At 34.9% G+C, this 27,957-nt stretch overlaps 1 protein-coding gene and 1 pseudogene across 1 annotated transcript; both read right to left on the minus strand.

Moving 5' to 3' along the window:
* Window positions 1-16,253: 16,253 nt before the first annotated feature.
* Window positions 16,254-17,898, minus strand: LOC150034483 (uncharacterized). Its single transcript, XM_090316757.1, has 5 exons — window positions 17,889-17,898; window positions 17,584-17,792; window positions 17,294-17,506; window positions 17,142-17,233; window positions 16,254-16,353 (listed from the first exon to the last, which is right to left on the minus strand). The coding sequence occupies exons 1-5, from the start codon at window positions 17,896-17,898 to the stop codon at window positions 16,254-16,256; spliced, it is 624 nt and encodes a 207-aa protein (XP_090172883.1).
* Window positions 17,899-18,049: 151 nt separating this feature from the next.
* Window positions 18,050-21,163, minus strand: LOC150034484 (uncharacterized; annotated as a pseudogene).
* Between the last annotated feature and the right edge of the window lie 6,794 nt (window positions 21,164-27,957).

The following is a 27,957-nucleotide window of genomic DNA, read 5'->3' on the forward strand; positions in this document are numbered from 1 at the left end:
ACCTAGGTACCTCGATTTTAATCATGAGCTAACTATGATCTCCTGTTTATTCGAGATTATTCTTAGATTTGCATAGGTGAGGGTTGGCTCAATAAGCCTTCCATTATAGGGGTAAGACCGAGTAGATAACTGGGGACATAGGGTACAAGATGAACTTCACGCCTACCCGATTTAGCGATAGGAAAAAGGTTATTCTCTTAAGTACTGAGTCCAAGTCTTGAACAAGGAACCCCACCCTCTCACTGGCCCGAGCAGGATCCGATTTATTGATTGGATCATAAACCAATTATTCATTAGAGGATCAGTAGAAACTTAAGGAGCAAGACGTAATATCCAGGGTAAAACAACAGATTGACCAAGTCGTTATTACGAACAACCTATGAAGGGTCGACTTACTAGTTATGGTTAAATCATGTGGACACAAATATATCTACAGAGAGGAGAGTGCAACTATCGAGCTATAGTGGTTTGACTTGATAGTTAACAAATACTGATTAATTTGGTCTAAAGAGTTTTAGCTAATTAATCTTAAATCGTTGGAGCTCATGATCTGTAGGTCCATAAGATCCCTCTACTAGCTCGTAAAACCTGAACACCTTGAATTAATAAATTGAGTGAATTTTGAACGATACCAATTTGAATTGTTCAAACTTAATTTCAATTTGAAAATGTTCAAATTTAAATTAGGGTTTGAGTTTGAATAAGTTCAAATTCAAATTAGGGTTTGTATAATGTAAGTCTCTATTATTATTCGCATTATATAAAGAGACTAATTATTTCGGGTCTGGTCTTATACAAACTCTTCACATAGGATACTCCTGCTCACATGTCTCCACATAAATGATCAGGGTCAGATCATTTGTAGCACTTTACATCATTTGTAATACCTACAAAGCGGGTTGAATCCGTAGTGTCACCAGGATAAGGTACCCAGCCTTATCCATCTACTACGAACCATTTAGGTTATTATTTAAACAAAATCCACTTGTATGTCTCTACATACTTGTTTAAATTACATGAAATAACTTCGGATTTTAGTTTATTGGATTGAGTATATGCTTATAAAATAACACTTATTTTATTAACAATAATATGTTTATACAAAGTTTACAAATTACGAGACTACAAAGAGATTTAGGATACCAATCCCCACAATCTTCCACTTGTCCTAAAGATTAGGAAGCCTAATCTACAATACAAATAAAGTATAAAATCATAATAAACTAGGGCATACACTATACCCCGTAACATCTCCCACTTGCCCTAGACAGTATGTCACATATCCCGTACACCTAGACTTTCTACATAACCATCAAACACTTTAGCCGTGAGAGCCTCTATAAACAGATCAACAACGTTATGCTCTGAAGAAATCTTCATGACAGTCACGTCACCTCGATGCACAATCATGAATCAAATGGTATTTCCATTCTATGTGCTTGCCTCTTCAGTGACTCCTAGGTTCCTTAGAATTTACCACAGCACCATTATTATCATAATAAAGTATGATGAGCAAAGACATATTTGGAACAACTTTTAAATCAGTAAGGAACTTCTTAAGCCAAATAACCTCTTTAGCAGCTTCACAAGCAGCTATGTATTCAGCTTCCATAGTGGAGTCTACGGTTCATCCTTGCTTGATACTTCGCCATACTATAACTCCTCCATTCAGAGTAAACATTGACCCTGATGTGGATTTCCAAGAATTTCAATCAGTCTGGAAGTCAGAGTCTGTGTATCCTGTAAGGACCAAATCCTTATCTTCATATACAGGCATATAGTCCCTTGTTCTTCGAAGATACTTGAGGATCGTTTTGACCGCCGCCCAGTGATCTAATCCTCGATTGGATTGATAACAACTGACAATCCCTACTGCATAGCAAATGTCAGGCCTAGTACATAACATTGCATACATAAGGCTACCAACAGCCGATGCATAGGAAATTTATCTCATTTCCTTAACCTCTTTAGGAGTCTTAAGACATTGTTACTTAGAAAATACAATTCCATTGCCTGAAAGGTAATAAACCCTTCTTGGAATTGTGCATCGAATATCTAACAAATATTTTGTCAATATACGATGCCTGAGACAAGGCCACCTTTTGTTCTTATGATTCTTTATAATTTGGATCCCTAGAACAAACTGTGCCTCTCCCAAATCTTTCATTTGGAATTAGGCGGCTAGCCATTTCTTTACATCAGTCAAAAAGCCTATGTCATTCCCAATGAGTAGAATATCATCCACATACAGCACGAGGAAAGTTACTGAGTTGTTGATGATTTTCTTGTAAACACAAAGCTTATCAATATTCTGATCAAAGCCATAAGATTTGATCGCAGTATTAAATCTTATATTCTAAGATCGAGATGCTTGTTTCAGTCTATAAATGGACCGATTAAGCTTGAAAACCTTTTGCTCTTGATCTTGTTCAATGAATCCTTCTGGTTGATTCATGTAGATGGTCTCTTTAAGATTACCATTCAAAAAGGTAGTCTTTACGTCCATTTTTCATATCTCATAGTCATAATATGTGTCTATGGACAAGAGAATCCTGATCGACTTTAACATGACAACAAGTGAGAAAGTTTCTTCATAGTCCACTCCCTCAACCTAGGCATAACTCTTTGCCACAAGTCTAGTTTTAAAGGTCTGTACCTTTCCATTTACATCTCTTTTCCTCTTGTAGATCCATTTACAACCTATAGGTTTTACCCACTCATATTGATTTACAAGCTCCCAGATAGAGTTAAAGTACATGGACTCTATTTCTTGAATTATGGCTTTAATCCATTCATCCTTATCAACATCATCCATTACTTGTTTATAAGACAATGGATCATCAACTCCATCATCAGTTATGATGTTTTGGACTTCTGTTAAACCCATGTAGCGTACAAGTGGGTCCATAACCCTCCCACTACGTCGAGGCAATCTCAACTTTTGAGATGGATGACTAGATGAACTGACTCAACAACCCTTGTTGATGTATGAGTTTGTTCAACAACTCTTGTTGAAGTCTCAATAGATTCACTAGAAATCTCACTTAAAACCAATTTACTTTGTGGTTTATGATCCCTCATGTGGTCTTCTTCTAAGAAGGTAGCGTTTTTCGATACAAACACTTTATTCTCACTCGAATCATAGAAGTATCTACCTATCGTTTTCTTGGGGTAACCTACAAACAGGCACACTTTTGAATGAGGTTCCAACTTTTTTGGGTTTGCCATTAGCACATGGGCTGGACATGCCAAATTCTAAAGTGGCGTAATACCTTTATGATCTCTCAATAACTCAAAACGTATTTCAAAAACACTATTTGAGGGAATGTTGTTCAAAATATAAACTGCAGTCTCTACTGCATATCCACAAAACGAGTCAGAAAGATGAGTATAACTCATCATAGACCGAACCATGTCCAACAGGGTTCTATTTCTCCTTTCTAATACACCATTTTGTTGAAGTGTACCTGGGGCTAAGAGTTGGGACGTGATTCCATGTTCTATTATATAGTTTTGGAATCTTAAGTCCATATACTCTCTACCACGATCAGATCGTAGTGTTTTTATCTTTTTACTTGACAAGTTTTCAACTTCAGTCTTGTACTCCTTGAACTTTTCAAGAGCTTCAAACTTATGTTGCATTAGGTATAGATACCCGAATTTAGAATAATCATCTATGAAAGAGATGAAATATTCATACCCACCTCGTGCTCTTACATTCATTAGACCACAGAGATCTAAATATATAAGCTCCAAGGTTTCTTTGGCTCTATAACCTTTTCCAGTAAAAGATCGTTTGAGCATTTTACCTTCAAGGCATGACTCACATACTGGTAAAGTGTTTTCTTCTAAGCCATTTAGAAGCCCACTTTTTACCAACCACTCAATCCTATTAAGATTGATGTGACCTAACCTTAGATTCCAAAGATGGGCTCTTTCTTTAGGAGAAATTTTCAGTCTTTTTACGGTTGTTATTGTTTTGAACATTTCAGTACTAAGCACAGCTTTTATGACTAACAACCTTAGTATATATAAGTTATTTTCCATTGAACTAAAACCTAACTCCATTCCATTATTAAAATTAAACACTTTATTCTTAGAGAAGGATATGGAATATTTTTATTCAATTAGACAGAAAACAAAAATTAGGTTCCTCTTGATATGAGGAACTACATATACGTCATCCAGTAACATATATCATTTCTTGTCCAAAAATAAATTAAGCTTGCCTACAACAACAGCTGAAACGACCTCACCAGTACTAACTCTAAGAGTCATCTCTCCAGCTTCCAACTGTTTTCCGGAATTAAATCCTTGATGGGAAGAACACATGTGGTTAGTAGCTCTTGAATCAACTATCCAGACTGAATCATTATTCTCTACTAAGCACGTCTCTAAGACAAATAAATCAGAGTTATTTTCTTTTGTGTTCTTCCTTTTCTGGAGAGTAGTGGGATCAGCTCCATAACCCAAGTCATAAACTCTAAGTTTCATCTCAGAGGACAATCCTCGTCGGTGAACTTCATCAGAGTTGGCAATGATTGCTTTCTCTGTTAGTCCCTTAACATTCAATATGGACTGGAGATTATCTTGGGAACTGACACTACTGGTATCATTGTCATCAATCTCGTGCACGAATCGTGAGAACTTTCATTCAAACAATTCTCGCACTGATTCCATGATCTCATATGCAATGACCATAATCTCAAACCTTTTGGCCAACGCATCAGGTATGCTTGCCAAAATCTGAACTTGGGCATTTGAATTAGCCTTTGTCCACACCTCATATGCATTACGAACATAACGTGGTACATCAGGGGTTGGGACTTGAGGACAATCCTCAATCATGACAATTTTGAGGTCGTTTACCATGAAAAACATTTTAATGGATTCTTTCCACGTTGTGTAATTGAAACCAATCAAACTAGAAAAGGCAACGAAAGGAAAAAAGCTATTTGACATATTTGCTGAAAAATAAACACAATGATCTACATTAAATTTTAGCATAACTCTTAAAAAATCCAATCAGTTTTAGCAAAATCTAAATAAATCCCATTTAACATCTAATCTTGCAATGATGCTTTAGTGATTTAGGACAAAAGCCACCGAAGGGTAGTCAGTTGTCCCTTCATTGAATTGAGACACTTTCAGCCAATCATTACACCAGAATATCTCTTATTCCTATAACAATCAGTCATCATTTATTTGGTCAAGAAATCATTAACTTGCTTAATAATTTCTCGTAAGTGTGACCCTCCATTTTAGATCCTAGAGTTCTGCCCTAATGAGCCAACCGAAGGGAAAAATCAATTGGGGGCAAAAACTAAAGCGATCCTATCCATATCTGAAGTTTGCCTTGATATTGATGATAACTGGTAGAAATACACATTATTACAGCTCAAATAAGTAAAACAATGAGAGAATGAGATGGTAAAATACGCAATATCATGTCCGAAAGCGCTAAACTGAAAGGAATTGCGATCGCAAGCGCCCATTGCATAAAAACAGTTAATTTACTTATTTTGTGCAGGAACAATGCGATGGCGCATATGAAATTGCGATCCAAAAGAACAAGGTGTCAGCACACTTGAAGATTGCGATAATAAGACATGCGATCGTGAGAAGTTTCTTAAAAAGGCGATCGCATAAAGACTACATATCAAGGAACAATGCGATGGCGCATATGCGTTGGCAAGGAACAATGCAACCGCAAGACATGCGTTGGCGCATGAGAAGTTGCGATCCTGAGAAACAAGGTGTCAGTGCGCTTGAAGATTGCGATCGCAAGTCATGCGATCATGGGAAGCTTCTTAAAAAGGTGGCCACATAAAGACTGAGCATCAAGGTGACAACATAATAAATCATGATGGGACGAAAAACTGATAATGGTCGAATCTAAATTTAGTTGACAAGCTATTATAAGCCACACTGTAGCAAGTACACTAAACTTTCGATGACCATTAATTGGTGCATTAGAGCAGGGGAATTAATGTCGCTCATCATTGTAATCATAAGCAAGAAAGGCTGCTTCACCTTGAGCTCCATAAATACCAAAGGCCACCAATGTAAAAAAGGTTACGAGCTTAGGAGTAGAGAATCAGTTAGTCTGTTCACGCACATACTCATACATATACTTAGAGGACGGAGAAGAGCAAGGAGACGAGGAAGCCGAAAGATCATTCCCGGACAGATCGAGAGACTGCCGAAAAGCGTTACAAGGGAGAGAGGGCCAACACTTGTGAGATCAAGAATACACATCTTGAATAGAGTTGGAGTGAACAAGAGTGGTGTAAAAGGCCACGGGAAGCAAGACATTGTTTACCGGGCTTCTTATCTCTCAAATCCATTTGATATTTTGTATTCAGTACTTTATTTATAGAAAATGAAAATCTCATTTTAATAAAATTAATCAATATTAATTTAATAAAATTAAACTAATAATAATTATACATATAATAACTTTATTATATGTATATAAACTATATGTTATATCCCATATAATACATAACCTATAGTTACATATTATATCAAATATAATATATCTTATAGATGTACTTTCTCTCAACAATACATGGTATTTAATATAAATCACTTTTATATTAAATTCACTATATGAATCTCATTCATATAATTAATATTTGAATCATATTCAAATATTTAACTCCTCTCAACTTATTTATGGTATTTAATATAAATCATATTTATATTAAATTTAATTACATGAATCTCATTCATATAATTAGTATTTGAATCATATTCAAATTTCTCTCATATTACCTTGTATTATAATGTATCAAATACATTATATTAATTATATCCCATATATAATTAATTTAATTAATTATATCATAAATAATTAATTCCCTCAATTAATTTGAACACTTCAAATTAATCCAATAGTTCTCAATTAAATCCCTATTGAGCTATAGAGGGGACCTTATGGACCTGCAGATTGAAGCTTTAACGGTACTCAGATAATTAAATAAACTCTTTAGTTAAATTCTAACATCTGTTAACTACCGGTCATTCCAGTAAAGACTGACAGCTGTACTCTTTGCACTACAGATAAATTTCTGTATCCGTTGAATATAACCAATTAATAGTGCGATGACCCTTCACAAATTGCTCGTAAGTACAGCTGAGCCAAAAAAAAACCGTTTTGCCCCTATAGTTACATCTAACTCCTTAAGTACCATTGATCTCTAATGAATAATAAGTCATAGTCCAACTATGACCAAGTCCCTCCCGGGCCAGGAGAGGGTGTGGCTACTATGTTCAAGCCTTGGAATTAGCCCTTAAGAGAGAAATTTATCTACTTGCCCCTATATCGGGGAAAGAATAAATTCTGTCTTGTGTAGCCGTGTTCCCAGCTCCCCAGTTAGACAAATCTTCAAAATGGTAGACTTGTTGAGTTGACAATCTGGCCACTCTCACCCATATAAATCAAGGGACTGCCTTCATGAGCAGGAGTTCACAAATCACTTAGGATTAAGGTCATGTCACCTATGGTCATCCTAGTGAAATGTAAGTCTCTATTATTAACAGCGTTATATAAAAGGACCAATCATTTCATGGTCCGGTCTTATTACAAACTCTATGTATAGGATACCACTACTCACATGTCTCCACATGAATCAAATCATTTATATTACTTTATAACACTTGTAACACCTACAAAGCAGGTCGTATTCGTAGTGTCACCAGGATAAGGTACTGTTGCGGGAAATGTAACTCTTGTTTTGTTGATGATTTTATACGTCAATGGTCATGCACTGATCATGCATTGATAGGAAGAATATGCGTTAATGGTATATGCGATGATCACACGATAATTTAAAGGATATGCAGTATGTGTTAATCGTTTACGCGATGACCATGCATTCCTACCACAAGTTTTCTTACTCTTTCGCCAAGTATAATGAGAACACAAGTTTCTCGGGTTGATCCAAGATCGAACACAGGGACTTGCACTAAATGATGTTTGTAAAGTAATGTGTTTGAGGCGGGGAATAAAAATAAAAAGAAAGAAGTTAATTAACTATGTGCTATTTCTACTCCTAACTAAATAGACTAAGCAATGGAAGTTTGACTATGAGAATTGGTAGAGATGCAACAACTATTAACGCGTAATAAGATGCATGGAGAAGTAGAATTGTGGAGGGGATAAATTCACTGCTTCATTAAGCTTGGTCGGAAGGGTAATCCCAGCTTGCCACACTAACGCATCGCACACCTCTCGATGGTCAGCCACATGCTTATATCTCTATAACGCATGGTTGCGTTGAGCATAAGATTATTCCTATCTCTAGAAACACTACTTAATGAGTTCCACTACTTACCTTCTCGAGTAGTTGGTTGTAGCTACTCAGCTCATAGGAAAGCATTTCGATAGCCTCGCAAGAGGATTGACTCACTATACTCGCGCAACGTACACCTCTCGGTGGTTTGCTACATGTGTCATATCTCTATACCGCATGATTGAGTATGCGATAAATCTTGCAATCAACACTTAACTAATTGCGATGAAAGTAAAAGATGATAAAGTAGAAGAACATGATAAAGATGGTGTTGAAGGAACTAAAGAGACGCATTGATTATAAAATGTATTAATGTCTTAAGCCAAAATGTAATATAGTACAAAGATAAGAAGAGAGGTGGAGGGCCAGATGTAGACAATCTCTTGCTTCCATCAAATGTATTTCAAGGCTGCCGGTGATGCCACAGATGGGTGGTGGAGTAGTCTCTCTCGAGCTCTATCTCCGGCGAAGCTCCGATCGTCATCGAAAAGGGTTTGAGAATGAAGAACTCTCAAGGACTGTCTACTCATGCTATCATATGTGATCACAAGAATCTGCCTAAGGTAGAGACTTAGATGCCGTGAATTTGGGCTCCAAAGCTCTATTTATAGAGCTCAAAAGCCGACAACATTGGTAATCCACTCTGAATCAATGCCATTTCTGATATGGTAGGTGAAATGTCATCATCATATTATCTCTTTGATACTCCCAAGGTATGCGTACATGATTGTTTCTTCTGAAGTATCAACGCATCCCACCCACTTTGCGATCGACCTTCTATCACAGTTATCACTATATAGTTGCAACATTCCATGCGACGAATTGGTCTTCATGAAGATCAACGCATGTGATCATCTTTGCGATGGTTTGGGATTAACGCGTGCAACTGATTCTTGTGATAGCTACAAAATTAGACATTTTGACACAGAATAACGCATGATATAGGGTTAGTGGGGATTTTCATTGCTGATCGACACAAGCTCACTTTTTCCACATGAATTCTTATTAATATCAATGCATATTCTACTAATCAACCCTCATAATTCTAAGTAAAAGGCTACAATAGCTTGTATTTCTACAAACTATCACAGCCCCAAATTTAGAATCATGCTTGTCCTCAAGCATGCCTTATACTAAGGAAATTCAAAACTTTCCCTCTAATTCTTCCTTTGTGTTGACTAGCTTCTCAGAATATAGTTCACTTGCAGCTCTAACCTTGGCAGTAGCAATCTCCCCAAACTTTACTACTTCTTCTAAGAGATATTTTCTAAATTTAATTCTGGCAAGTCTCTGCTCAAAACTTCTTACTCATCGTAGAAAACTTTGCTTTTAGTTTTTTACAATGTGGTCGTTAAAAAATATTCAAAGCTTTGTGACTCATTATTAGATTGAGGCGTTGAACCTGGTTACACTCTTCGTTTTGGCTCGCCCCCACGGGTGCCATGCGGGCATCCAACTTCGGTTGCATGCCATATTCAACTCAACTCTTATTTAGCCAAATTTAATTTGCATCAGACAGAGAAGTTGTTATCATGCGTTGATTCTACTCACCTACTTTCGTTTTGGCTTACCTACAAGGGTGTCATGCGAAGTATCCAACTACGGGTAGGTACCTTTCACAACTTTAACATTTATCAGCTTGGGTCTCCCTTTTGCACTGACAGTGAAGTTTTTATTATTATTTTTTTGAAAGATTATTACAATGTTTATATTGATTGCATTTTCTCGGACCGCTCCCACCCCCAAACTTAGAGAGTGGCAGGGTACTTGCCAAAAATCTAAAGAAAAAATTATTCCAAGATGCGGTAAAAGAGGTTTGAGTAGAGGTTTGCACATAATAAAACTTAAGACTGTCAAACTTTGAAGAAGCTATTAAAGTGAGGTGAGCCATGTGACGTTTAGTTAGTAGATTTAGTGAATTTACATAAGTATCATCATGGATGCTAATTCATGAATACAAAAGAAGTCAAGCAGGCAAAAGGGAATTTCAAAAGAATTACACATGAAAGATAACAAGAAAAGAATGATGCGAGCAAAGTGTCAATTGCATTAATAACTTAGAGTTCATGCAGAGGAAATAGTCATACGTTGAATAAGGGAGAGAATTCTTCTTTTGAAACAACAAGCCGAGAGGAAATTATTATCGCACCAAGAAGAAGCAATCGCAACACCACCTCCGATAAAAGCAACCGTAAATCCAAAACGGCAATAATCAAATAAATCAACTAAGAAGTTAACTAGGAAAACTAAGTAAAGATAGGGTAGAAGATGTCCCTAGAGGAATTAGAGTGAAGTCACTGCAAGAATTCTTCCATGCAAGGGATCGAACTCGCCTTCTTAGGTCAATGAACTCATTTTCCCGACCACGAGAGCTTCCAACATTCATTGGTTGCATGGCGGTTATGTTGGGATGGTACCAGCACGCAGCAGAAGCGACGAGGATTGATAAGCACTCTAGTTGATTAATTTTGGACGAAACGAAAGCATGCTCAAGCAGAATTTAATGGGTTTCAAGACATACCTTTGAAGAACCGTTGAAATCTCGATTTCTAGCTGCTAATTCCTCCAAGTCTTTGTTCTCCCACGATTCTTCCCGTTTAGAAACTAAGGAGAAGGACAGGGGTCGCTAGACCACCACAAGTTCTTCCCTACTATTCCCTTAGTGCTCTAGATTGAGTTATGGGACTCAAAATAAGCTGGAATCAAAGGGAACTTGGAGAATGCTCACAACAACAACCCAATGAAGAACACCTTCTTTTACTCGAATGTTCAACTAAAATTCTATTGGTTTCCTTACTTCAACTTCACTCCAATCTCTTCAATATATTGCAGACTATCATGCAAAGAGATTTGCTGCACGAGATGCAACTCATGCTTAGAGCAAATGAAGCTTGAAGATGGTGGGTTATTTGTGACCTAGTTGAAGATGGAGTTGGAAAAACCATTTTTCCATTTTGTGTAATTTTCTATTTCCAAAATCTATATTTTGATTTAAAAATCACTTTTTATTTCTAAAATCAAAATTTATTAATTTTACAAATTAATTTCATAAATTAATTTTCTAATAAAATTAATAAATAATTATTTAAACAATTTAAATAATTCTAATTAATTTAATATCCAATATTAAATTAATTTTACACAAATCCATCTTCTTATATTTAAATCATATTTAAATATAAATTCTCCAATTCTGTTTGATTCTAAGTTGAACATTTCAAATTAACTTATCACACTACTCTAAAGCTAATCCATTTCTGAGCTAGTAGGGGGATCTCGTGGACCTACAGATTATGGGCTTCAACGATCCGAGATTAATCAGTTAAACTCATTAGACCGATCTAACCCCCATTCGTTAACTAATGGGTCACTCCACTAAAGCCCATAGTTGAACTCCTCTCACTATAGATATATTATGTCCACTCGATATAACCATGATTAGTAAGTCAATCCTTCACAGGTTGTTCGTAATAACGGCTGGGTCAAATCTCTATTTTACCCCCGAACTTATCTTTTGTTCCTTAAGTCCTCAATGATCCCCTAATGAACAATTGTTTTGTGATCCAATCAATAAAACCGAGACCCTCTTGGGCCAATGAGAGGGTGAGACCCCTTGTTCAAGACCCAAAATTAGCACTTAAGGAAACAACCTCTCTACTATCCCAAAAAACGGGTAAGAGAGAATTCCGTCTGGCACCCTATGTTCCCAGCTATCTATCCGGTCTTATCCTTGAAATGGAAGGTTTATTGAGCCCGCGCTGTTGAGCCAACCCTCACCTATGCAAATCTAAGGATAATTCCAAATAACAGGTGTTCATAGTTAGCTTAGAATTAAGGTCAATTTACCTAGGTCATCGCTTTGAAATAGTCAGTCGTAAATAGTAAACAACGTTATAAAGTAAGAGTGACTAATTTCGTGGTCCGATCTTGTACAAACCCTTTTGCACTAGGACACTCCCACTCCTCATGTCCCAACATGAATGAATTAGGATCACTTCGTTTGTAGCACTTTACAACTCCTTGTAACAACTACAGAGCTGGCCACATCCAATAGTGTTATCAGAATAAGGTACCCAACCTTATTCATGTACTATAGATCATTTTGACTATTTACTCGAATTTGATCCACCTTTTTGTCTTCACATAAAGTTCAAGTACTCATCCAATAGTCAATGGACTTTCAGGTTTATTGGATTTTTATTAAGAAAAACGTCTATTCAATAACACATTATTAAACTTTCAAAATAAGTTCCATTGTTTACATACCACGAGTTTTAGGACATAAAACCCAACAGGTTAACATACTCCTAAAACTACTTCCAACTCATGCGACAAATAACCTTTCAATCTCAGGGTCAATATCAAATTCGGGTGCAACACCTGCACTCAAATATTGTTTGCAACTTGGTCACACAAGCTACAATACGCGTAAGAGAAAAAAGGTGCCAGCGAAAACACAAAACATAAATAAACTATTAGATGCCAAGTCCCCGGAAACGGCACCAAAATCTTGTTGCGGGAAATGTAAGTTTTGTTTTGTTGATGATTTGATATGCTGATCATGCATTGATAAGAAGAATATATGTTAATGGTATATGCGATGATTACACGATAATCTAAAGGATATGCAGTATGCGTTAATCGTTTATGCGATGACCATGCGTTCCTACCATAAGTTTTCTTGCTCTCTCGCCAAGTATAACAAGAACGCAAGTTTCTCAGGATGATCCGAGGTCGAACATGGGGACTTGCATGATTTTTGTAAAGTAATGTGTTTAAGGCGGGGAATAAAATTAAAAAGAAAGAAGTTAATTAACTCTGCGCTACTCCTACTCCTAACTAAACAGACTGAGCAATGGAAGTTTGATTATGAGAATTGGTAGAGATGCAGCAACGGTTAACGCGTAATAAGATGCATAGAGAAGTAGAATTGTGGAGGGGATAAATTCATTGCTTCATTAAGCTTGGTCGCAAGGGTAATCCCAGCTTGCCACATTAACGCATCGCACACCTCTCGGTGGTCAGCCACATGCTTATATCTCTATAACGCATGGTTGCATTGAGCATAAGATTATTCCTATCTCTAGGAACACTGCTTACTTTGCTTAGTGTGTTCCACTACTTACCCTCTCGAGCAGTTGGTTGTAGCTACCCAGCTCATAGGCAAGAATTGTGACAGCCTCGCAATAAGCAGAAAGGATTGACTTACTATACTCGCGCAACGTACACCTCTCGGTGGTTTGCTACATGTGTCATATCTCTATACCACATGATTGAGTATGCGATAACTCTTGCAATAAACACTTAATTAATTGCGATGAAAGTAAAAGATGATAAAGTAGAAGAAGAAGATAAAGATTGTGTTGAAGGAACTAAAGAGATACATCGATTACAAAATATTAATGTCTTAAGAAAAAATGTAATCCAAGACAAAGATAAGAAGAAAGGTGGAGGGCCAGATGCAGACAATCTCTTGCTTCCATCAGATGTATGTCAAGACTGCCATTGTTACCATAGATGGGTGGTGGAGTTGTCTCTCTCGAGCTCTATCTCCAGTGAAGCTCCAGTGTCACTCGGAAAGGGTTGTGAGTGAAGAAACTCTTATTCAAGAGTACCTATGAGCGGAAGTGGATCTTTCCAATTCATTGTGATAGAATAACCACATATACATTCAAACATACTAATATGCATTCATAATGCTAAAGAGATCAAGAGATGATACCAGATGAAGATTTCTTCTTCACAGCGAGTCTAAAACCCAACCTTCTACCTCGAACAATCACCACTCGAACAGAAAGAAACGGAGATGACACTACCACTCAGACCCCGCAGTATTCTTGGAGTGAGAATCCAAAGTGTGGGCTTTGTTCGGATTTGGTAGAAGGAAGAAGGAAGAGAGATCATACACAACGATCAAGCAAGTGGGAGATAAGGTCGTCTATCACATAGACAAGATGCTTGATCGTTTAGGTGAAGTATACGATCGTGTAGGAAAAAGTAAGCGATCATCTAAATGACCGTGTAGGAAAGGGTAAGCGATTGTCTAAACGATCGTGTAGGAAAAAGTAAGCGATCGTCTAAAAGATCGTTTAGTAAATATCGAGAGCTAAATGATTGCTTAGGAAAAGGTAAACAGTCATTTAGTTAATAGCGCACGAAGGTGTAATCGTTAAGCGATCGCTTAGCAACATCATATATGTAAACGATTGTGCAAACACTATTTTATAGGCACTGATTTTCTAAGCTGTGACACTCTCTTTAACACAATGTCCGCGACTCTCATGCTTAACACACCGTTAGCTATTTATGCATCTCAAAGTGATCTTTCAATACACTTATCTGTTATTAGAACAGAGACGTCGTCCCATTTCCTTTATAACCGTCCAATGAATGTGATCTCATCATATTCATAACATATAAATTAATATCATATATTAATTATAATATTTTTCACTACTAGATATAAATCATATTTATATCCAATTTTCTCCATATTAATGTATCTCATACATAAAGTTAATTATATCATATTTAATTAACTCGTTCAATTATATCATATATAATCGAACTCCCTCTTGTCAATTTGAACATTTCAAACTGACCCAAAATCTGACTCTCAACTTGTATCCAAGCTAATATGGCTCGAAGCTCCAATGGTACGTGAATAACTGACTAAACTCTTTAGTCACGATATCCACCATCCGTTAACTGTCAGGCATTTACTAAAGATCGACAGTTGAATTCTTCTTGCCATAGATATATTTCTATGTCCATTAAATATAACCAATCATCAGTACGATGACCCTTCACAGATGCTCGTAATTACAACAGGCCAACTTACTGTTTTGCCCCTGTAATTACATCTTCCTTCTTAAGTACCACTGATCCATCTAATGAACAATACAACATAGTCCTACTATGTGTGAACACCTCTTGGGCCATGAGAAGGTGCGTGACGCCACATCGTTCAAGCTCCGGGATCAGCCCTTAAGAGAGCAATCTATCTACTTACCCCTACTTTGGGGAAGGAGTGAACTCTATCTTGTGAAGTTGAGTTCCCAACTCCTAAATCAGATGAATCCCCAAAATGGTAGGTTTGAGTCGGCACTCTGGCCACTCGCACCCATGCAAATCAAAGGACTACCCTCAATGGCAGGAGTTACCAACTCACTCAGGATTGAGGTCATGTTACCTATGGTCATCCTAGTGAAGTGAAGTCTTAGTCATGAACAGAGTTATATGAAAAGTTAACACTTCGAGGTCAGGTCTTATACAAACTCTTTGTATAGGATGCCCCCGCTCGCATGTCCACTATACCAATGATCAGATCAGACCATTTGTGACACAACATTTGTAACAATTCCACAAAGCGGGCTGCGTCCGTAATGTTACCAGGATAAAGTTTCCCTCCTATAACCATTTACTACAGACTATTTTGGTTGTTACTTAAGACATGATCCACTTGTATGTCACTACATACATGCTTAAGTTACATAAAGACAACCAGGGATATTAAGTTTATTGGTTTATGGTAAAAAAAAAACATCTAAATGTGCAAAGTCAAAAGGTGAAGTAAATATCATATATATTATACATCACAAGTGTTCGTACAAAGTTGTTTACAAACTACAGAACACGAGATTTTAGGGCACAAACCCCAACAGTGAGAATGAAAAACTCTTAAAGACTATTAGCTCATGCTCTCATCTGTGATCACAAGAATCTGCCGATAGAGACTCGAATGTCGTCAATTTGGCTATAAGGCTCTATTTATAGAGCTCAAACATCAACACACATTGGTAGTCCCACTCTGCATCACTGCCATTTATAACACGGTAGGTGAAATGTCATCATCATCTTATCTCTTTGATACTCCCAAGGTATGTGTTCATGATTGTTTCTTCTGAAGTATCAGCACATTCCACCCATTTTACGATCGACCTTCTATCATGGTTATCACTCTATAGTTGCAGCATTCCATGCGATGAACTGGTCTTCATGAAGATCAACTTTGCAATGGTCTGGGATCAATGCATGCGATTGATTCCTGTGATAGCTACAAAAATAGACATTTTAAAGCAAAATAACGCATGATATAGGGTTAGTGGGGATTTTCAGTGTTGATCGACACAAGCTCACTTTTCCACATGAAGTCTTATCAATATTAATGCATATTCTGCTCATCAACCCTCATAATTCTAAGTAAAAGGCTATAATAGTTTGTATTTCTACAAGTTATCAGGTACTCAGCCTTATCCATCTACTACAAATCGTTTTGGTTATTATTTAAACAAGATCCACTTGTATGTCTCTACATACTTGTTTAAATTACATGAAATAACCTTGGATCTTAGTTTATTGGATTAAGTATATGTCTATAAAATAACACTTATTTTATTAACAACAATATGTTTATACAACAAACTACGAGATTAGAAAGAGATTTAAGACACTAATCCCAACAGGAGTAACAAAACTGCCAACCCCATGCACACGTCCATGCCTTTCTTGAGTACCCAAAGCTTGTGTTAAGACATCATTGGGAGAATGATGTTTGTGGCACAATGAATCTGTATTATTTTTTGAGATCTCATCCTAAAAGAAATGAAATTTAATATAATTAAGATATATGTAAATTTAATACTTGTCTTACTATTCGGTTGATGACTTCTTGAACATCTTCATTGTCGTATTCTTCTTTCTTATTAACTCGAGCCTTCTTTCACAGGTTAGCTTGATCGAAATCACTTTCATTTGAAGATACTTTCTTCTACATTCAAATAAAGAAAAAAATTGATATTGTGATAAATTTAAGAATCTTGAGAACATATACTAAATTCTTACCATCTTTTCAACAAGGTAGCATAACCTTTCCTTAAAATTCGATGATTGTACTTATTCTTAGATCGACATTCTAGTTGCAAGAGTCTTTTTTCCTATACAAACGTAATGATTATTAGTAGGAATGAGATAACAAAATTAAATTAATAATATACCTGAAACTTTACACACAATCTCGATCTTACAAACTCTTCCCAATGACTTTGATCAATAAATGAGTACTTTTCTGGTGGATTTATTAGAAGTTGAGGTTCATCTTTAAATGGCATAATGTATTTTGTTGTTAACCAATTCTTAATCTGACGAAAAGCTATGCCTGCAGTTTTCATAATGTTCTTCCTAGATCTTGTATCAATTACAAAGGCGGCCTAAACATTGAAAAGTTAGTGAAAACATTACATATACATCTACAATATTATCAAGATAAAAAGTTGAATATATATACCTCAACTGTACTATATATCTTATCTTTCAACTCAATAGGCACATGTCTCCAAGATGTATATATAATAGGTACATGATAATGCGTAGAGGACCCAATGAAAGACTTTAACTTAGCTCCATTTTCACCAATGGGTACACCCTCTTCATTGTATTCCACAAACTTCTTTTCTCCCACACTCCTAATACGTGTTACATCAAACATAATAGTAGCTCCTCATTCTCTCTTCTTTTGATTGGTGGTTTTATTTGACCTAACAACTACTATTTCTTTGTCATCAAGCTCTAAATCTTCGTCACCCACTGTACTATGCTCCATGTGGTGTATAAATCAAAAACTGAAATCAAATTTAAGAAACAATTAGCATTTTATACATATCAAACAAACAAAAACTCAAATGTAATTGATAAAATTATAAATTAAAAAAATAATTATCATATTACACAATATAAAACCTACCCATAAAATGTTATGAAGGTATCCATGTGTCTTCACAATTCGATCGTATACATGTTGACATGTTCTCATCCAATTCATTATGTACATCAACATTCGACATATCATTGGGTATTCCTTGACAGTGTAATATTGTATCTGTTGGGTTTTATGTCCTAGAAACTCGCAGTTTGTAAAATGATAAATATTTTCTATAATTAATATACTTGTTATTGATTTCATAAATTGTGTGAAAGTCTAAATCTAATAAACTAAGACCCATTACTATTGTATGAGTACTTGAACTTTATGTGGAAACATAAGAGTGGATCAGGTTTGAGTAAATAGTCAAAATGATCTATGGTACATGAATAAGATTGGATACCTTATTCTGGTAACATCATTGGATGCGGCCTATTCTGTAGTTGTTATAAAAAGTTGTAAAGTGCTACATACGATGTGATCCTAATTCATACATATTATGACATGAGAAGTGGGGGTGTCCTATGCAATGAGTTTACAGAAGAACAAGACCAAAAAATAAGTCACTCTTACTTTATAACGTTGGTTACTGTTTAAGACTGACCATTTCACCTAGATGACCTAGGTAACTCGATCTTAATCCTGAGCTAACTATGAACTTCTGTTTATTCGGGATTGCTCTTAGATTTTCATAGGTGGGGGTTGGCTCAACAGTGCCGACTCAATAAGACTCCCATTTCAAGGGTAAGACCGAATAGATAGGGACATAGAATACAAAATGGAGTTCACGCCTACCCGATTTAGGAATAAAAGAAAGGTTGTTCCCTCAAATATTGAATCCAGGTCTTGAATAAGGGGCCCCACCCTCTCATTGGGTTGAGAGAGTTTGGTTTAGTGATTGGATTACAAACCAGTTGTTTATTAGAGGATCAATAGGGACTTGAGGAAAAAGACGTAATCTCGGGGGTAAAACATATATTTGACCCAGCCGTTATTACGAAAAACCTGTGAAGAGTTGACTTGCTGATTATGGTTAAATCATGTGGACATAATATATCTACAGGTAAGTGCAACTATGGGCTTTAGTGAAGTGACTCATAAATTTACGAATGGGAATTAATTTGGTCTAATGAATTTAGCCAATTAATCTCGAATCATTGGAGCCCATGATCTGTAGGTCCGCGAGGTCCCCCTACTAGCTCGTAACGGACTAGCTCTAGAATAGCGTGATAAGTTATTTTGAATCGTTCAAATTAGAATTAAGGGAATTAGTAATTATATGAGATATAATTACATGTTTGATTTGAGAATTAAATGGAATAGGAGAATTTATATATTTAAATATGATTTAAATATATAAAGATGGATTTGTGTAAAAATTAATTTAATATTTGATATTAAATTAATTAAGTTTTATCTAAAATTAATTTATGAAATTAATTTTATTTTTCAATTTTAAAATCGATTTTTGAGAGATAAAATTGGAAAATTTGAAAACAAAACACAAATGAAAAAATTGGGTTTTCCATTATCCATCACCTAAGTAGCTCGCACAATTAGCATCAGCTTTGCCTTGTCTTCTTCAAGCACGAGCTGCAACTCATGCAACTCTTTCCTTTGCATGTTGATATGCAATATAATGAAGAGTTTGGAGTGAAATTCGGTGATGTAATCTATAGAGAATTTTAGAGAAAATTCGGGTTGAAGAAAGGGTTCTTCAACAATATTGCTGCAGTGAGCTTTCTTTCTTCATCCCTTGATTTAAGCTTGTTTTGAGTCCCACAACTCAATCTAGAGCACCAAGAGAATAGTGGGGAAGATCTTGAGGTGGTATGCAATAAGATTTGGAGAAGATAGTAGTTGGAGAAGGACCTTTGAAGAAGTTCTACAAGAGGTATGTCTTGAAACTCACTTGTTTTCTGCAAGAGCATGCTTTATATTTTGCCAAAACTAGTGAATTAGAGTGCTTAAATGATCCTTATTCTTCTGTTGTTGCTGATAAAATTCTACAGTATCTCCAAGTTCATCATCATTATATCTATCACAGAGTCCCTTTGTGGTGGGGTAAGTACAATTGACCATCTAACATCACTTGGATCCTCAACATAAAATACTTGTCTTGCTTGGGTTGCTAGTATAAAAGAATCAAACTTGTGACCTATTCTAATTAAATCAACTAAGACAAAACCAAGCTCATCAATTTTGATACCACTACTATTGTCAACCCAATCACATCTAAACACATCAACATTAAACGTATGATAATTTAGTTTCCATGTCTCTTGTATCACTCCATAAAAAGACATATCTCCAATGATGGGATTTTTTTCTTTTAAACTAGACACTTGCATCATTTTTGCAACTAAACTAACTCCACTATTTTGTCACTTCGATCCTTATCACAAGATTTTTTTTGATAGCGACATCCATTAATTACATTACTTCTCTACGTAATCACAAAAAGATGAGGACCATGAGCAATCCACCTCAAGTTATCTGAAACTTCAGTATTTCCCATTTCAAGCTCAATTGCAACCTACCATGAGAATTTCCATTCCAACTCAGGCATTAAAATGTGTATGTAAAGCAGTAGTTTGAACATTTTACCTCTTCTCGTCGCCAAGATATAAAAGTCCGATTATGTTCCTCTTGAATCCATTTCTGATTTTTGGACTTATTTCGATGTTGCAATTGCAAAGTCATCATATGTTTTCTTTGAAGTGAACATTAAAACATTGTATAGTTAGATTTATATCATAAAACTAAATGAAAAAATAAAACCAAAATCATTGAAAAAACTTACTCTAAATATGGTTGCACATCAATTGTATTTTCCAAAACATACCAATGAGCTTGATATAAAGGTTCTTGTTCAGGTTTGAAAGAAACTCCTTTGGACAATGGTCTACTAATATTTGAATTGTCTAAACAGTCTTGTGAATTATGAGTGCCAATCCCAATAGGATCTACTCCAGATAGGAAATCAAAACAAAATTCAAACGCTTCTTCTACTGTATAGCTTTTAGCAATACAATCTTCTGGACAATATCTATTTCTCACGGAGTTTTTAATGACTTTCATGAATCTTTCAGTGGATACATCCATCATAGATATATAGCCCACAAAGTTTGACTTCCATAACTATGCGTACTGTGAGATGCATCATAATTGTGAAAAATGAAGGAGGAAAATACTTCTCCAATAAACATAATATAAACACAATATCTTCTTCCAACTTTTTTAATTGTTGCACGTCTAGGACCTTGTTGCTTACCGAATTGAAAAATATACACAATCGAGTTATGGCATACAAAACGTGTTTTGGTAGCACTGCTCTTATCACAATAGGAAATAATTGTTGTAAGAGCACATGACAATCGTGAGATTTTAAACTATTAGGGCATGCATGAATCTTCTCATATTCCATTCCTAGTGTACTAAAGTTTTCCTTACTTCATACATTGAATTTGGGAGCTCATTGCTAGTGGGCAAAATTTCGTTTAAGGTTTTGAGTAGTTCTGAAAAACTAGTATCACTCCATCCATATCTAACTTTTAAATTATACAATTTGACTAATGTAGACAACTTAGCGTATTTTTTGCACCCTTCGTATAATGGTTTTTCAACATCATTAAGCAACTTCTCAAATCCATTCGGATCTCTTGAATATTCCTTGTGAGCAACTTGAACCATTTATTTTAAACTTCCAATATCAGTCTCTTCATACATATGGGTGTCAAACTTAGAAGATTCTCCACAAAATGATGAGTTAGGAAGTTTTTCCCCATGCCAAAATTTTTTTTATAACTTTCTTCAATCGTATTGATATATAAATGATCTCTAATATCCTTGCTACTATGCTTTTCACAATTCCCACATTTCAAACAAGGACAACAAACATAGGAGCTATTTATATTAGAAAATCCAAATTTTATGAAGTTTTCCACACCCAATTCATAATCTTTGGATAATTTACTCTTGTGCATCCATGATTTATCCATGATTGTAAATCTAGTATGAAAAGATGATAAACAATGATCAACTTCAAAAAAACAAGTTGTGGAAAACAAATAAGTTCCCAATACATACAATTTGTCATTTCTAGCTCTACAACATTCCAACCTCAAGAAATTAGTAAGACAAATCAGCGAACCTCGAGGAAAATCAGAGAACAAAGACAAACACATCTAAAATAATTGAACCCAAGGTGTAATCAAACCTCAAAAAATTGAACCCAAGGTATGCACGTGCTCTAGTGTGCTAAACATATATTAATTTTAATAACTAAAAATTGAATCCAAGTTTTGCAAAGCATTACTTAGTTCATAAAGCCCTAACAAATTAGACACATTGACATATCTAACTTTAACAAGTATTTAATTAAAGAAAAGTGGCAAGTTCTTGCAAGTTTTCTAAAATTAAAGCCCTAACTTCGGCATAACATTGAATTAAAGTGGCAATCCCAACTTTGGCAGGTTCTTTGAAATTCAATCTCATTCAAGAACAATATGAGAATTTATTATGAGATTCAAGAATATACATGAGAGATTAAACCCTAACTTTGAAAGTTCAAGCCTCAAACCAAAAAAATCAAGCCATAACTTTAAAGTTCATGCCTCAAACCAAGAAAATCAAGCCCTAACTTTGAAACTCCATGCCTCAAACAAAGAAAATCAAGAATTAAACCCAATCTAAACAAGAAAATCAAGATTAAGTCCTAAATTTGAAAGTTCATGCCTCAAATCTACTTACCTCAATGAAGAATCTCTTCAAGATTGAAGGAATAACAAATATGCATCAAAGGGAAGTGAAAAACCAAGAAGATTTAGAGTGTATTGCGCAAAAAAATCGACTAAATCTGCTGAAATTTCTTTTAAATCTGTCTGATAGTGTGCGATGCTACTAAAAGAGCGTTGCAACACTGTTCGCGAGGCACACAATTTTCCCATCAAAACCCATAGCGTTGCAATACTATTGAAAGCGTTGCAACGCTGCGTGCATGAGGCGCGCGTGTTTTTCTTTTTTCTGTCAAAATACGTAGTGGTGCAACGTTGCCCTATATATTCTACAATTCTTGACATTTTTAAAACGTCAAAAATCCATTAATTGAACCTGACACTTTTACGTCAAGTACTGTATTTTCTAGGAAAAATGCACAACCTCCACTTTTTAAAATCAATTATTGACCGTTTTTTTCTTTAAAATCATCTATTTCTTGACATTTTTTCATAAAAATGTCAAATATTTAAAATTGCAAACATCAAGAAAGGTAGTTTTTCTTGTAGTGATTGTCATTAGATCCTATAATCTTTCTTATTCTTCGATAGATGAAGTTAACTCTTCCACCTAAAATTGCCATCATGAACTTGGTACATAATAAACATACATAAATTATTCAACAATAATGTGACCTATCAAGCTAAAACAATATCTTCTATTTTTATTGGTCTTAGAATTTCTTGTATTAAATATATAGCACCTCATTATGCTTTATTTTATATTATTATAATATATTAACTATCAAGCTATGCATTTACAGTGTATACATTAGATAACCCAAATGGATAAGAGAGCATATTTGGAATTTAAAATTCATCGGGAAATAACTAATTTAAAATAACTATCAAGCTAAAACAACATGAATTAATATATACCCAAGCTTTGTGTTTTACGAGCTGTGCCATGTAATTAAAGCACGACATTTATTGACAGTTCATGTAATATATCTCAAATTTAGCAATATATAATACTATGTACAAATATTATATACACTAAATTTATCTTGATGTCATATTAAATTATATCTAGATATATTAAATTATAAACCTATATAAAAAACAAAGGTCATTTACAAAAGAGTCCCAACATGCATAAATGATAGGTCATTCGATATATCATTCCAAGAATTGATATATTTATGAAATATAAATACAGCAACTAGTCATCACCATCCTTATTGTGATCCACCAAAGACGATTGTCCTATGATATTATAAGTTAATTTGAAAAGAAAAACTTTTGATTAGGCTAAAATTAGGAACAGGCCCGTCCCAAATGAGATGGGACTTATGATACTTCTAAAATATTTTATAACAAAGATAAATTTGTAAATTTTGTGGTTTTTTAGGAATAATAAATTACAATTGAATTTCTATAGATGATAAAAAAAACGAAAACTAAAAGGTTTGATATTTAAGAGAGCGAAATGAGAGGTGAAGAGAGAAAAGTGTTTTCTAACTTCTATTTGTTCTCTAAGTACCATGCCAACCACTTAATAGTTTTCTTTTATTTTTTTGGAAGGTTAAAGCAACTTTTTCAATTTGGAATTCTAAATTTTGGAGCTCTTTGATGGGTCACAGCCACACACACGCTAACCGTCGGATCTGATTTAGAATAAAACCATAAAATATGATAAATTAGTTTGAAAAAAAAAAAAAGCTAAAAGCTAATTATATGCTATAATTTTTTATATTAAAATTAGGGGAGAAAAAAAACTGTCACAATTGTAGCGATTTGAGTCTTCATTGTCCACCGTATTTCCAATCGGGGTGGAGATTTCTTGTAGTCGCATTGTCCACCTGAAAAATATGCTAAGTTATTCGAAATGAGGAGTGAGGAAGGTGGAAGGAACAAGGAAGATTGAAAAAGAAGCAAATGGAAAATGAAAAGTCCTTCTTTGGAAGTTTGGAGATTGGGAAATGGGAAAAGTAAAAGGCCAAAGGGTAACTCTAGTTTCATATATTAATATAATAAAAGAATATTTTAAGATACTTTAATTTTCTTATTTATAATAATGGCATAAGTGTTATAATTATTAATATTATCAGTCGAGGTCGGTTCGGTTCTTAACCGTATTTTGAGAAAACAGATCCGACTAGTTGGCCTTCAACCCTCAATTTGATCGATTTCAGTCGTTCGATTCGGTTTTTTGGCCATCCCTACTCACCCTTAATAAATAGGAGTCTTCTCCCTCATGTATAAGAACAACTCAAATGATACTTTTACTTCAAGAATTCTCCAAGATTGTTAGTCTTCACCAAATCGAACCAAGAACAACCAAAAAGCTCCAACAATCAACCAAGAAAACCTCAGCAACCGAAGGCAGCCTTAAAATCTTCAACAAGGCCAAAGAATAATCAACAAGATCTACCAAGAAACCAATAAAATAACCAGCAATTCATACCAAGAAACCAAGAACTAACAAGATTCATGAAAGAGTTCTAATACCTAATCATGTTCATTACCAAACTACAAGCTCCAGATTATTCACAAATAAGACCAATGCCACAACACTTGATGGGTTTAGATTCTGAATCATCCGAGGAAAAAGTACTAGTCCTCGACCTATTTATCCTTCAAGATTTCAACCTCACTATCATGCAGAAAATCCTTTATTATGAAGGTAAATTCCTCCCATTCAACCACAAAGATATGGTAATCAAGATTATTTTCAAGGTTGGCAAGATCAGCCATATTAGAAGCAAGAAACTGACTACAAAATGAAAATCAATATTTCAACATACAATGGAAAGATGAACATTGAAGTCTTTTTAGATTGAATAAAAAATGTGGAAAAATTCTTGGATTACACGGGAACTTCGGAAAACAAGAAGGTTAAACTAGCTTCTTTGAAACTAAAGAGTGAGGCATCAGCTTGGTGGGATCAAATGCAAGGCAACTGACGTGCTTATGGGAAACGATCTATAACTAGCTGGCCAAAAATGTTCATTTCTTTGCTTGGAGATACTGGCTTGTTCGACGGGTATTTAGATACCTACGCCACTTGGAATCTTGATGAACTTGATGAAATTTATATACTACCCTTGTTTTTGCACATAGTTTCTATACTACCCTATTTTTACAAAGATTTTTAAAAATGGGCCCTAAAATGACACTTAACCTGGAATAGTATTAAGAAAGCCGACTTGGTAACAAAGAAATTTGATAAAAATAGAATAGGAGAAACAAAAGAAGACATTAGAAACGAAGCTAACACTCGAACGACCAAGAAAATTTGATAAAAATTATGGAAACTCCAAATTCTTAAAATTTCGCTGAAATTTTTCCCGCGAATCAATATCCCTGAGATTCAAAGAAGACACAAGTTCCCACAATCAGGAAACTTCTCTAAAAAAAACCCATCCTTCGACAGGTCCAACACCTCCAAATTACAAACCCTGTAAATATCGTCGGCGAGACCTCGCCGGAAAGTTGATGCTTCAATGCTTGAAAAACTCGAGTCCTCGCCAATGTATCCCACAATTCACCACAAAACTTTTTGGAGGTCAAATCCAAGGATAGAGAAATTTGGAGTGCCCACACAAATTAGTGGATATGGAATAAAATTTCAACGCTTGCAACCAAGCTTTCCATGGTATTGAAGGGGAGAGAAGATGAAGAGGGAAGCAAGGAGGAGAGAGGATGAGAATTGGGAAGCGGAAAGAGAGAGGTAAGAGAATGATATTTCTTTTTCTTTTTTCTTTTTTATGAAAAATGACATATTAGTAATAAAGATAATAAAAAAAAAACTTAATTAATTTAGTAGGGACCTTTTGAACATATTTATTAAAATTAAGGGGCTAAAATAGTCAATTTGAAACCTTAGGGATCAAACATATGCATTCCTTAAAATTTGAGGACTAGAAAGGTATTTTTTTTTCTAAAAATTAATCGATTAGATCAAAAGCTGAAAATTTCATTAGATATAGAATTAAAATTTATATAAAATAGATGATAAGAGTATCTTCCTTCCCTTTCTTCAATTATAACTAAAAGCCAACTCTACCTTTCCAAAGGATTGAGACTCTGCATCACAAGTTCTCTTATAGAATAACTAGCTACCTAACACAACCACCAACCCACAAAATACAAAGCTATAGTAACTTGATTGACCACTAAGTTTCCTCTTCGATAATATAAAGCTATAATAATTATAAGGTTTCAAATATAATAAAAAAGCCAAACTATTTATAAGAATGGTAAATTTTGAATTGCCAAAAATGGATTAAATAATACAATAAAAGCAACGTAAAATGACTAATAGCCCAGCCCATCACACAAAAAACTCCCTGCGTGTGAATGAATCACCGAAAAAAGGGAAAAATGTGCGACTTCTCAATTGACTAAAAATCAAGCTAAACGATCAAAACTGGCCAAACCGAGGGTCGGAGGCCATTTTTTCAAAAAAAAAAACGGTTGTGGTCGGTTTTCTCAAAATGTAGTTAAAAATAAAACTGACTCCGATCGGCTATAACACTGAACCATCCGACCCCTGACCGATAATAATTATTATAATTTATAAAATTTATTAATAATAATATACTTTTATTATAAAGAATAAAATTCGAATATCTTAAAATGTTTCTTTTTATGTTATTAATATATCAAATCAAACTAAATTAATAATTATTACTCTTTCACTTTTCCCACTTTCCCAACCTCCAAAGTCCAAAGGTCTTGTCTTTTCATTTTTCATTCCATTTTTTCTTCTCTTCTTCTTCTTCAATCTTCCTTCCTTTTTTGGTGTTCTTCTTCACCTTCCTCGACGAGTGCACACACCTTCTTCTTCAATCTTCATAGTTTTAGATTTTATGTCCTAAAACTCGTGGCATGTAAACCATAAACTTAATATGTAAATCGATTTTAAAATTTTGATTCAATAAAATTGTTATTGAATATATGAATTGTTTATTTCATTTTAGAAATAAATCCAATAAACTAAAAGATCTATGGCTATTACATGAGTATTTGAACTTTATGTGTAGAGACATAAGAGTGTATCAAGTTCGAGTAAATAGTCAAAATGACCTATAGTATATGAATAAGGTTGAGTGCTTTATTCTGGTAACACTATCGGATGCGGTACACTCTGTAGTTGTTACAATGAGTTATAAAGTGCTACAAACGAAGTGATCCTGATTCGTTCATGTAGTAACATGAGGAGTGGGGGTGTCTTCCACAA

This window comes from Benincasa hispida, chromosome 8, assembly GCF_027475165.1.
Source record: "Benincasa hispida cultivar pf3 chromosome 8, pf3_genome.v1.1, whole genome shotgun sequence".
NCBI classification, from domain to species: domain Eukaryota; kingdom Viridiplantae; phylum Streptophyta; class Magnoliopsida; order Cucurbitales; family Cucurbitaceae; genus Benincasa; species Benincasa hispida.

Bases quoted from the DNA above. Each gene is read 5' to 3' on its own strand.
- LOC150034483 (XM_090316757.1), bottom strand. The intron at 17,507-17,583 runs GTATATATATTC...TTCAATGTTTAG, and splicing joins AGATATATAGTACAGTTGAG to GCCGCCTTTGTAATTGATAC. The intron at 16,354-17,141 runs GTAAGAATTTAG...CTATTTTTGTAG, and splicing joins GCTACCTTGTTGAAAAGATG to CTATCACAGGAATCAATCGC.